Raw genomic sequence first — 13,359 nt, 5'->3', positions numbered from 1 at the left:
TTACACTGAAAGCAGCTGAGGCCGTATATCTCATAAATCGGAGCACCTTAGCCATTTCCTTCGAAAGCAACCACCAATGCTCGTAATTTCAATTAAGCAGTTCACGACTTTTCTCTTATTGATTTATGCAATAATTCACTGAAAATCAATTTGAACAAAGTATAAATAAAAAAGAACTGTTGTAGGACAGCGCCCACAACTATATTTCGCTTTTTCTTAGAATGAATGTGGCTGTCAAAAAAATAACTAGAACTCTGCTAGTCGGATATGTCACCTGACGAATTATTTACTATCAACATTATAGCTGTTAGATTGGCATTTTATTCATTTATAGACAATGATGTTGCCATTTAACTTTCAAGTGTAGGTGGCATTTGAACTGAAGGCAACAAGCAACGTTAAGCCGGACAAAAATTAACAAAGAAAATTAACAAAGAGCAATAACTCTATACATATAGATGCAAGAGTTACGGTTCTTGTGTACTGCACTTGCCCTCAATGAGATCTATCTAGCTTTGGAGCTTCAAGTTGATACCTCTTATATTCTTCAAGATATGCCCCGGACAAATGAAAACGGGACGCGGACGCCAACAAAGGGCAAAAACTATAAATATGGAAGCAAGAGTTACGGTTCTTCTGCACTGCACTTGCCCTAAATGAGATCTATCTAGCTATGAAGGTTCAAGTTGATACCTCTTATATTCTTTTAGATATACCCCAGACAAAACATTAAGCATGAAAATTAACAAAGGGCAAGAGTATAGTTCTTGTGCTCTGCACTTGCCCTCGATGAGATCTATCTACATATGAAATTTCAAGGTGATACCACTAATAGTTTACGAGATTTGCCCCAGACAAGTGAAAATGGGACACGACCACCGCCCTGCCGCATCAGCCACCACCGCCGCCAACAAAAGTAATCCCTATATGTCGCCTAGTCAGGCGACACAAAAAAGTTATAAAAAAACACATTGCAACAAAACCAAGTTTTCAGTACTTCACAGAAGAAAATTGTTAGGAATTCAGTTTAAACTGTTTTTTCCATTTTCAACAACAATGACCTTGAGCCTCAGGGCCCAAAATGCTATCCCATGAAAGGTCCCCATAAACTCTTTCAGGATTCCAAGTCTGGTCACAATATGTTGATCTTACCTAAAGTTATTCCGAACTTACCATTTTTCTAATTTTAGTAACAGTGACCTTGACCTTTACCATAACTTTCGGGCTCCCTAACACAATCCCATCAAAAGGTGTCTATAAACTATTGCTATATACTAAGTTTGGTTGTTATATATGTGAATACTTAAGTTATTCAATGCAAACTATGTGCCTGTCGAAAGGAATAAAAAAAAGAAAGAAAAAAAAAGAAAAAATCAACCATTAAGGACCATAATTTGTATTTAGGATTAATATGGAGTTATATAACTGTGTATAGTATCAAGTCAGTTGAATGAAAGGTATAGAAGTAACAAGTGGAAATCCCCTATTGCCCTTAAATTTTAACAGGACACAATGTGCCCTAAAACTTAAGTTCCTTACAATGAATACCCCATGTAAGTGTACCCAGTTAGGGTTTAAAACTGTATAGTATTCAAACAATTTTACATTTTTTCAACATAAAGAAGTATAAGACAAAACACTTACGCAAAGCCAATTATGATTGCAGGTTGTCCTTCTGCATTGAGGATCTGAACACTGAAGCCATTGTACCCCTTTGTGCCATAAAGATGGCAGTCATCAAACACTGTCTTTACAGTACCTTCCTTGACAGAAAACAAAGCTCCTTTTTGTTCACACTTCTTTTCTTTTTCCATATCAATGACAGTTAGACCATCAGTGTAACTTACATCAATGGGTTTGTTTTTGCAAATCATCGCATCAATTTTCTGAAAGCAAATTAAATGTTCCTGTTGATACAACCAACTGTCAAGTAATAGTTCACATGAAAATACTTGACCAAATTTTACAGAAATTAGAAGAGTCTATTACTGAACAGCATTAGTAGCTATTTTTATAGGTGTTTCCATTTAAAAGCCATTGGAAGCTGTACAAGGGTCACTGGTCTATCATTAGATTATAAAAAGGAATCCACGTTTAAAGGAATTTAACAATAGAATCCACCTCAGTCATAAGACTTTTATTTTCACTCCAGTCTAAGTTCATTCCACGTACAGGAGGTTGAAGTACTAACCCAAAGTAAGTTTGCAGCAGCTGGCTGTATTCCACAAAGCTGGCATATCTCAGCAGACCGGTCAGAAGTTTCCCCAGTTACCTTCTCATATATGTGATGACTTATCAAGGGATTCACTAAAGCATCAGGTAGATAGTTTACATCTGAAATATTAAATAAGAAATAAACCCTGTTTTAAAATAAATCATTTAAACTAAGTTATGTATAGGTGGCAATGGTTAAATACCAAGTCAGAGCTTTGGGGAATAACAAGTACTGGTAAGTCAAACTGTCTCAGGTTTAATCCCAAGTCAGAGCTTTGGGGAATAACAAGTACTGGTTAGTCAAACTGTCTCAGGTTTATCCCAAGTCAGAGCTTTGGGGAATAACAAGTACTGGTAAGTCAAACTGTCTCAGGTTTAACCCCAAGTCAGAGCTTTGGGAAATAACAAGTACTGGTAAGTCAAACTGTCTCTGGTTTAATACCAAGTCAGAGCTTTGGGGAATAACAAGTACTGGTAAGTCAAACTGTCTCAGGTTTAATCCCAAGTCAGAGCTTTTGGGAATAACAAGTACTGGTTAGTCAAACTGTCTCAGGTTTAATCCCAAGTCAGAGCTTTGGGGAATAACAAGTACTGGTAAGTCAAACTGTCTCAGGTTTAATACCAAGTCAGAGCTTTGGGGAATAACAAGTACTGGTTAGTCAAACTGTCTCAGGTTTAATCCCAAGACAGATTTTTTGCAATAACAAGTACTGGTTAGTCAAACAGTCTCAGGTTTAATCCCAAGACAGAGCTTTGGGGAATAACAAGTACTGGTAAGTCAAACAGTCTCAGGTTTAATCCCAAGTCAGATTTTTGGAATAACAAGTACTAGTTAGTCAAACTGTCTCAGGTTTAATCCCAAGACAGAGCTTTGGGGAATAACAAGTACTGGTTAGTCAAACTGTCTCAGGTTTAATCCCAAGAGAGAGCTCAGGTTTAATACCAAGTCAGAGCTTTGTGGAATAACAAGTACTGGTTAGTCAAGCTGTCTCAGGTTAAATCCCAAGTCAGAGCTTTGGGGAATAACAAGTACTGGTAAGTCAAACTGTCTCAGGTTTAATCCCAAGTCAGATTTTTTGCAATAACAAGTACTGGTTAGTCAAACTGTCTCAGGTTTAATCCCAAGTCAGAGCTTTGGGGAATAACAAGTATTGGTTAGTCAAACTGTATCAGGTTTAATCCCAAGAGAGAGCTTTGGGGAATAACAAGTACTGGTTAGTCAAACTGTCTCAGGTTTAATAACAAGTCAGATTTTTTGCAATAACAAGTACTGGTTAGTCAAACTGTCTCAGGTTTAATCCCAAGAGAGAGCTTTGGAGAATAACAAGTACTGGTTAGTCAAACTGTCTCAGGTTTAACCCCAAGTCAGAGCTTTGGGGAATAACAAGTACTGGTAAGTCAAACCGTCTCAGGTTAAATCCCAAGTCAGAGCTTTGGGGAATAACAAGTACTGGTAAGACAAACTGTCTCAGGTTTAATCCCAAGAGAGAGTTTTGGGGAATAACAAGTACTGGTAAGTCAAACTATCTCAGGTTTAATCCCAAGTCAGATTTTTTGCAATAATAAGTACTGGTAAGGCAAACTGTCTCAGGTTTAATAACAAGTCAGAGCTTTGGGGAATAACAAGTACTGGTTAGTCAAACTGTCTCAGGTTTAATCCCAAGACAGAGCTTTGGGGAATAACAAGTACTGGTTAGTCAAACTGTCTCAGGTTTAATCCCAAGACAGAGCTTTGGGGAATAACAAGTACTGGTTAGTCAAACTGTCTCAGGTTAAATCCCAAGAGAGAGCTTTGGTGAATAACAAGTACTGGTTAGTCAAACTATCTCAGGTTTAATCCCAAGACAGATTTTTTGCAATAACAAGTACTGGTTAGTCAAACTGTCTCAGGTTTAATCCCAAGTCAGAGCTTTGGGGAATAACAAGTATTGGTTAGTCAAACTGTCTCAGGTTTAACCCCAAGTCAGAGCTTTGGGGAATAACAAGTACTGGTTAGTCAAACTGTCTCAGGTTTAACCCCAAGTCAGAGCTTTGGGGAATAACAAGTACTGGTTAGTCAAACTGTCTCAGGTTTAATCCCAAGTCAGAGCTTTGGGGAATAACAAGTACTGGTTAGTCAAACTGTCTCAGGTTTAACCCCAAGTCAGAGCTTTGGGGAATAACAAGTACTGGTAAGTCAAGCTGTCTCAGGTTTAATCCCAAGTCAGAGCTTTGGGGAATAACAAGTACTGGTTAGTCAAACTGTCTCAGGTTTAACCCCAAGTCAGAGCTTTGGGGAATAACAAGTACTGGTAAGTCAAACTGTCTCAGGTTAAATCCCAAGTCAGATTTTTTGCAAAAACAAGTACTGGTAAGTCAAACTGTCTCAGGTTTAATAACAAGTCAGAGCTTTGACAATAACAAGTACTGGTAATTCAAACAGTCTCAGGTTTAATCCCAAGTCAGATTTTTTGCAATAACAAGTACTGGTAATTCAAACAGTCTCAGGTTTAATCCCAAGTCAAAACTTTGACAATAACAAGTACTGGTAAGTCAAACTGTCTCAGGTTTAATAACAAGTCAGAGCTTTGACAATAACAAGTACTGGTAAGTCAAACAGTCTCAGGTTTAATAACAAGTCAGAGCTTTGACAATAACAAGTACTAGTAAGTCAAACAGTCTCAGGTTTAATAACAAGTCAGAGTTTTGACAATAACAAGTTCTGGTAAGTCAAACAGTCTCAGGTTTAATAACAAGTCAGAGCTTTGACATTAACAAGTACTGGTAAGTCAAACTGTCTCAGGTTTAATAACAAGTCAGAGTTTTGACAATAACAAGTACTGGTAAGTCAAACAGTCTCAGGTTTAATAACAAGTCAGAGCTTTGACAATAACAAGTACTGGTAAGTCAAACAGTCTCAGGTTTAATAACAAGTCAGAGCTTTGACAATAACAAGTACTGGTAATTCAAACAGTCTCAGGTTTAATAACAAGTCAGAGCTTTGACAATAACAAGTACTGGTAATTCAAACAGTCTCAGGTTTAATAACAAGTCAGAGCTTTGACATTAACAAGTACTGGTAAGTCAAACAGTCTCAGGTTTAATAACAAGTCAGAGCTTTGACAATAACAAGTACTGGTAATTCAAACAGTCTCAGGTTTAATAACAAGTCAGAGTTTTAATGAGAATAACTAGTAAGTCAATTATGGGTTTATTGCAAATCAGAGCTTTTACAATAATAAGAACTTGTTATTCAAACTTTTCCAAGTTTAATAGGAAGTCAATTTTTTATTGATTATAAGAACTGGTTTTTACCCTGATCGCGTATTCATGAACATCTTAAATCATTTTCAAACTTAAGTTAATTTTCTTAAACTTTCAGTCAAAGAAAGGGAAAAGTATGAATGTTTTTAACAGAAACGCATGTTTAAACAAAGTCAGTGGAAATAAAGTTTCAAACAATTATACCTAAAAAGCTCATCTGAGGACAGAAAGAGAAAAATGTTAAATATAACATTAATTAAGATTATAAATCACTTTGATCGACATTATTCAACAAATTTTACTTGTTTATCATGGCAATGTAAAACATTTTATTACATTTGGGAAATTTTAATGAAAGTAAATGGACATTTTGACTGAAACATATACAACCAAATTTATTGTATTGAAATGTTCATAAAATAATGCACTGGATAATTCAAAATTGTGTCATATTTTCTTCCTGGAGTGTGCTTATTCATACATTTACCGCTTCTTTATTTCATGTGAAATATATATTGAATGGCTTGCAATGTGAAGAAATATCTCACATTAATTAAGTGAGAACTTACCAGTTCTTTTCCCTGAGATAGCGTCTTTTTCTTCAGTCAATAGTTGCATTTCATAGGGCAGGTCATTTGAGATGAGCACAAAATCCAGAAGCTTCCGGAACTGTGCTATTGTATTCCACACCGTGAACTTGATCTTTTTCATCACTCCAGGAGATCTATCCTTTTTAAAGGAGTGGCAGTAGACGCTCAACACCTTTCCATCTGAAAATTTTAAACTGTGTTAGCTTTAATTTTAAAATTAAATGATAAATACTGTTATATCATCCCATATTGCTCAAAAAACCCTAGGGAACCTATAGCTTTTGTTGCCATAGTAACAATATTTTTTTCATGATGTGCAGGATTTCCTGATTGGCCACTCACAACTTGTAGACACTGTGTTATATACCAAGCTTGCTATACTCCTTGAGTTATCCCAAGATAAAGTTTCTGGGTGGATGGAAAAACATTCTACTGTTTTTATACACCTATACATTTTGTCCGAAAGTTCAATAAAATGACATGCTTAATCCCCTAGCACCAATATTTCTCAAAACTTGTTGAGTCTTTAGGGAGACTAATAATACAAAGAAAACTACAGGGACAAGCCGAGTAGCCTAAAAATTACAAAGAATCCATAAAAAAAATTAATCCCTCAAAAAACAAGAAAGAACATTCTGAATTTCTTTCATGAATTTATCATTATTGACAATGAACAGTCGGCTTATTTGTTTAAACTTGATACTACAGAATAAGATTAACTTTTACTGGTTGGTGCTTAATTGCTAGTGACCAAAAAGTCCTACCACTTTTCTCGGAATCATGCACAATCAAACTTTCAGCAATTCCTTCTTGGAATATTGCGCCTTCCTTCCACGCCATCATCCATTTTCGTAGATTGGAGCAGAGGAACATCAACTGCCCAAGGATTGTTCGAGGCATAGGTGCTGCAAATTTCACTTCAAAACCCACAGTGTAGAAATCCGCCTTCTGCCTTTCATACGGCGGAATTTCAGGGAAGAAATAGTCCTTAAAAATCAATTTTTATGAATATACGTAAATGACATAACATATACAAATTCCTATTTTTAGTAAAAAGCAAATTTAAGCAAGCCAAATGATTCATAGACACAACAGATCAAGTCTCAAATGGAAGTAAAACTCCACAAGGAGTAAGTGGATAAAATGAAGTATTACGAATTAAAAGACATATAAATTTCAATAATCTATGTTTATATATATATATATATCTGTTACAGAGTACTGACTCCAAAATATAATACTAAATTATGTTGTTGTTGTTTTTTTCAATTAATAAAGCTCATCAACTCTTTGTAACTGCCCCAATTCGAGCATCAAGCAAAACTTGCACCTTCATCACTGCTTTAAGAGTTCAACTACTGTTACTGGCATTAGAACTATTGTCTTATTGATTTGATTCAGGAGAACCAGAAGAACTTATCAATTGTCTATGTCATTAACGAACCTCATTTAAGTTTCATTATGAGTTTCTTTTCTTGAAATTAAGTCTTAAATGGCTCTAGAAAGACTAAGTTAACCTTTTCTTATTTAAAAGGGACAATTACTCTGGTTTGACTCAACTGATCTAGATGAAACTTGAGTGTTCAGTGAAATAGCTTCAAAAACACCATGTTCATTAACTTTGTGTATAAAATAGAATTCAAGCACTGCTGACAGATAAATTTAAAAAGAAATTAATTATTTAAGGGCAACAAGACACTTCCGTGGGAAGTCATGTGAACACCACCACATTCACTGTGTCAGTTACATTAATTTACATTGTTTCTATACATGGAAATTTAAAACTCCACAAATAAATTGTTGACATGTTTTAATAATTAAAGAACTCCAGGGTTCTGATTCATTCTGCATAAAACCTACACCTGCATAAGCCCAAAATGGCCATTCCATACACTCATAATACAAGTTTTATATTTTTATTTCTGTCAATTTGTTACAAAGGAATCACTCCGGGCTAACAAATTTAAGTTAAATCCTTACTGAAATAGAACTTATCTCTAGCAAGGACATTGTTCGAGAATTATGTACATCAACAAACAAAGCTTTCCTTGAAATCAAGCCAATTTAATTACTTATTAAAGGAGCTAGACACCAGATAGTCACAAAATTGGCAAATACAGTATTTCCTCAAAACAAGCATAGAATAATCGTTACGGACTACTATGAGGCCGATTATACATCATATCACATGATTAATATAATATTTGGTTGCTGTCTCAGCTGAGTTTACATGTTTAATAGTGCGTTCCAGTTTATAGTGAGTATATTTAGCATGTGGAAGATAGATGATTAGTACAGCTGCATATTCTGATGCTAATTTTAAATTTACTGGGAATTAAATGGAAGACAAACCCAATAAACTTTAATGGGGAAGAATACACAAAAACTGCAAATAATGCATATGTTGTAAGCGATTTACTACATCGATCAGTAAGATTCATAGTGTTGTTAACAGCAATCAATTTAAGCAAGCTTTTGAAAGTTTTCTTTTTTCTTTGCAATGGTATCATCTTATGCCTGGTCCCTTGCACTAAACTAACTATATGTACAAAGTTAACTTCATGAGTCTTACCAAAGCTGATTCCGGTTTATCTGGCAAACATGTGGTGGGCACAAACATCTTTCGATAAGATGACAACCCAACCCTCATCAGCAACTGGGAAGCAAGCATAGCCTAGAAATACAGGAGCATTTATAGAAGTTAAAGTGAAAGGGGTTCTATCGGCCTTACTTATTTCATTTCATTAAGTTCTTTTTCCCTTACACCCCTCTATTAATAAGTCTACAGATCAAATTATCATATTGAATAAAAGTTTATTTGTTTTACAATTACTGTCATACATGTACAGTTATAAATACTGCAATGGAACCTACAGAGACAGGTTAATGGAGACCGCAAAATGCTGAAGACAAACAGGCACTATGGTACTATGTCAATAAACAACACAAACAGAACAGGTGGGGTTAATTACCTCCCTGAAAATGTCAGTAAAACTGGAGTTCATTTGCGGTTTAAATGAGTGTAGGAGAGTGTAGGAGGACTCAACTTTACAGTTGTTCCAATACTTATCAATAATAGCAAAATTAAAAATATCAACCAAATTGGAGCCATTAAATTTCATAATAGAAGGCATGTTGGCATGATGGTATGATGGCATGCTGACATGGAGGTATGATGGCATGAAGACATGATGGTATGCTGGCATGGAGGTATAATGGCATGAAGACATGGTGGTATGATGGCATGACTGCATGACCGGTATGTCATGGTGGGATGATGGTATGTTGGCATGATGGCATGGTGCTATGATAACATGATGGTGTGCTGGCATGGAGGTATGATGGCATGACCACATGCTTATATGCTGGTGTGATGGCATGATGGTGTGATGGTATGATGGCAAGGTGGTATGATCGTATAATGGTATGAAGTGTTCCTTATCAGCGCAGTGAGAGATTACTGGAGTTATTCGAAGGTAAACAGGAATTCTCATTTGTCATGAGCCTGCACCAGAAATCAAACATCACACCCAAACAGAAATATAATTAGAACTTAAACTTTTCAATAAGATACATTTGTCAATAAGTTTAGTAATACTATGTGCTTAAAAGTTCAAAAGAACATTTTTACCAAAGAAATTACCTGGTCTGAAGAAAATCCTGAGCTTACAAGCTTCTTCTTTAAATCGTCAGTCCTCCACAAGCTAACATCACTGTTCAGTCCCACAAGACCGATCGGGTTGGAGGGTGAACTATACGCAACTGTGAGCACATTGCTTAGCCACTCAACTGAGCACCAAATTGGTGTTGTTTCATCGACTAGTTTTAAGGATATTGCATTACCCTGTAAACAAATTGTAAATGAATGTCTCTGTGTGTGAAAAATAACAAGCAATTATTGTCATTGATTTTTGAGGGATAATTGCATGAAGTATGAATTTATAATTAAAGTAAATAGTATAATTTCAGGCTAAATATATTTCAGCACTTTTCATTGGTCGAGAGGCTGTCACATGACAAACCACTTGAAGTGACATAATTTTCCAAGCACAGAATTGACGTAATGAATTAACAAATGATGTAAGTGTATTTTATGAAAATCAGTACAGACGCATATCATAAAACACCTACTGACAGAGTATATCCCACTCTATGGACCACAAAAAATTGTGGCATCCCTCTGCTTGGTAACAATCACTAATTCTTTGGTTCATTAAATTGGATATTAACACATTATCATCAGTCAAAAACTGTTTATAATATACCAACATTAAACAGGATTTTTGTTCAGGGCTGTGTTTATAAAACACTTGAAATCACCTGTTGTTATCATGTAATAAATGCGTATTGGCAGCTTCTTTTGATGTGAGCCAAAAAATAAAACAAATGATGACAAATGGCGTAAGCTTGTGGGGAAATTATAATAATTTTATAAATTGTGGCTGAGTAAACATGTCAATAGTTTTAGATGATGATGGGATATGGAATATTGATGAACAACAAGGACAGTCTTACTGTTGTTCCAAGTAGTTCCATGTGCTTTTCTATGGACGCAGGGGCTGACGATAACGATAGGACTCCATTGGCTATCATTTTGTCCTTCTTATCCGACGTAAGAAAGATATGAAGTGGTTGACCCATTTCCTGGTACTCTGGATACAGTTCACAAACCTTCTCCAGACCAGAAACCACAGCTTTCATTTCCTGCTTAGCCTACAAAATTATGGTATCAAAGTTAATTTTGTAGGCACATTTCATAAAATAACAATCATATATATGTGTCTTATATCTAGGGATTGAAAAGTTTGAATCAATCTTCAATAATTAGACAACATCACTGAAAAACTTACTGAGTATGGTGTAGATAGATCAACCTCCATGGACTGAACGTAGAGTTTGGCCAAGGCTTCAGTCAATGCTGCCTTCGAACCCATTGCCTTCTGCTGGATGACGGTGTTTCCAAAAGTTAAACTGAAAAGATAACATGATTATCATGAACACAACAACAAACAATAATGCCTCAGAATGAAGGCCACCCTCGTCTGTGTTCATTCGGTTAAAAAAAAGGGGCATAACTAAATGACAATTATCAAAGCCAGAATTAAGGGGCTTGCAATATTGCTAATCACATGCATATTATATTTGCACAAAGCTTCATTTAAACATTCTGAACTTTTTTCTAGTTATGACTCAGGTTTAAGTTGTTGCAAAACAAAAGCAAGGACAAAAACGTCAAGGTCAGGACAATTAACTGCCACTCTTTTTATTCAAAGCTAATGCACTAGTCAATGGTAACCATGCCCAAGGTCGTGGAAATAGCAGGGACTTTGACTTTCGGTCCAGCCAATCCCAGGTAAAATCACCTTCCTGCAGGGACAAACTGCTGGTTAAATCCCTGCCAAATGCCCCCGCACCCTGGAAACATCCTAGGTAAAGCCCATAAACCACTATTTTGGGTGCAAAAACAAAACCATCACATTCACACAGCACTGCATGGACACTTGGAAGGTAAAAACACAGCCCGCTGTCTCCTGTATACCCCCGGCTGGGGAGGGGGGAGGCTATGATTACAATTGACTGGTGCATCATTAGCTCAATAAAGCAAGTAAAATTGATACTATATATTTGAATACAATAACAAAGAACCTTTTAAAGCATTAGAATTGGTTTTTCCTATTTAAATTTTCATAGTTATTTAAGCACTTAAAGAGACGGTTGGAGAATTAGACCAGCTCACATAAAACTGGGGCTGCAATAATGTACTGGTATTACTGATTTTGGACCACAATATTTATTTTGTAAAACCGTTTTTAGGCAATTTTTTCCTGTCAATGCATATCTTTTTTACAAAATGCTCCAAGTTGAAATAATCTGAATTAATAAATTAAATATTGATCATAGCCTTACATGTAATTCATTCAATGCAGAAACTATATGTCTCTGATTGCATGTATGATTACACCCACCCTGGTTGGCCTCTGATTGCATGTATGATTACACCCACCCTGGTTGGCCTCTGATTGCATGTATGATTACACCCACCCTGGTTGGCCTCTGATTGCATGTATTATTACACCCACCCTGGTTGGCCTCTGATAGCATGTATTATTACACCCACCCTGGTTGGCCTCTAATTGCATGTATGATTACACCCACCCTGGTTGGCCTCTGATAACATGTATTATTACACCCACCCTGGTTGGCCTCTGATTGCATGTATGATTACACCCACCCTGGTTGGCCTCTGATTGCTTGTATGATTACACCCGCCCTGGTTGGCCTCTGATTGCATGTATGATTACACCCACCCTGGTTGGCCTCTGATAGTATGGATTATTATTTTATATATTTATTAAATAGTTATAATACTCACTCTGTGGTGGCAGTCTTTAGATCGCTGTTGAGCTCAGTTTGTAAAGAAGTGCTGTATTTTTTGGCATCAGCTTTAACTGCATTCAACACTTCATCCGCAGATGACTTTTCATTTTTGCCATGCAGGGAACAAACTAAAAACGCAGCACTCTTGACCTTAAATGAAATTATAAAATATATGATGATACGATATGCTAATTCCACCTTTTAATATGAACGACATAATGAAAGACTATATTTAATTCATAATTTGTCAACATATGAATTAGATACAGATATTCTAAAGTGTTACATTCTGCAATTTTCATGAATTTGAGAACTATTATTATTTTATTTTTTATATGGCCCCATCCTACAACTGCACTTATAATTATCTATGTTTTGCTTTTCATATGTGGTTCAACGAAGTTAATATTCTGTATGGTAATTTAGTTATGAATGGCTTCATTTACTTTTACTATTAAATTCATGAGAAATTGAGAAATGACCCCCCCCCCCCCCGACAAAAATTCCCATTTTTCACATTTAAAACTGATCTTTTATGAAGTTTTAACAAAATGACTGTTGAAATAGAACACATTGTATACACATTTACATTAGGAAGGCTAGTATTTGACCATAACAAACATAATGCACAATTTGCTTTTGTGGGGCAGAAAATGTGCCTTCATGGACATAGGCTATCTGAAGAGGGTTTCATCAATAGGAGTTATTTGGTTTATACTAATTAATTGATAATGTACAGCTGATAGTTTATAAGATCCTCCTGAGTCCGTTTCCTGGGCAGAAACCAGTACTTTTTGATGGGCCATGAGAAAGTACCCCTGGTGGGTATCGAACCCATAACATTTTGGGTGAGAGGTGGACCACTCTCACCTCTCAATCAATGGGGCTTATTTCAAAACCCACTGAATACCGGAAACCATTATTACTCACTGTT

At 36.0% G+C, this 13,359-nt stretch overlaps 1 protein-coding gene across 3 annotated transcripts in view; it reads right to left on the bottom strand.

Moving 5' to 3' along the window:
• The window catches only part of LOC128202664 (uncharacterized), a 62,472-nt gene that overhangs the window by 40,318 nt on the left and 8,795 nt on the right, over positions 1-13,359 (bottom strand). For all 3 annotated transcript variants that reach the window (XR_008255785.1, XM_052903699.1, XM_052903700.1), the window contains exons 9-17: positions 12,421-12,575; positions 10,898-11,018; positions 10,563-10,760; positions 9,691-9,891; positions 8,620-8,721; positions 6,812-7,034; positions 6,027-6,227; positions 2,192-2,334; positions 1,645-1,886 (exon numbers count right to left, since the gene is read on the bottom strand). Coding sequence is in view for 2 of the 3 variants with exons in the window: in XM_052903699.1 (XP_052759659.1) it covers positions 1,645-1,886; positions 2,192-2,334; positions 6,027-6,227; positions 6,812-7,034; positions 8,620-8,721; positions 9,691-9,891; positions 10,563-10,760; positions 10,898-11,018; positions 12,421-12,575 (1,586 nt within the window). In the remaining variant the exon portion in view is untranslated. The remainder of the gene's footprint in view (positions 1-1,644; positions 1,887-2,191; positions 2,335-6,026; positions 6,228-6,811; positions 7,035-8,619; positions 8,722-9,690; positions 9,892-10,562; positions 10,761-10,897; positions 11,019-12,420; positions 12,576-13,359) is intronic.

Source organism: Mya arenaria, chromosome 9 (genome assembly GCF_026914265.1).
Source record: "Mya arenaria isolate MELC-2E11 chromosome 9, ASM2691426v1".
Classification (NCBI taxonomy): Eukaryota; Metazoa; Mollusca; class Bivalvia; order Myida; family Myidae; genus Mya; species Mya arenaria.
Note: the sequence above shows the minus strand (reverse complement) of the source record. Positions and strands in the feature narration are given on the sequence as shown.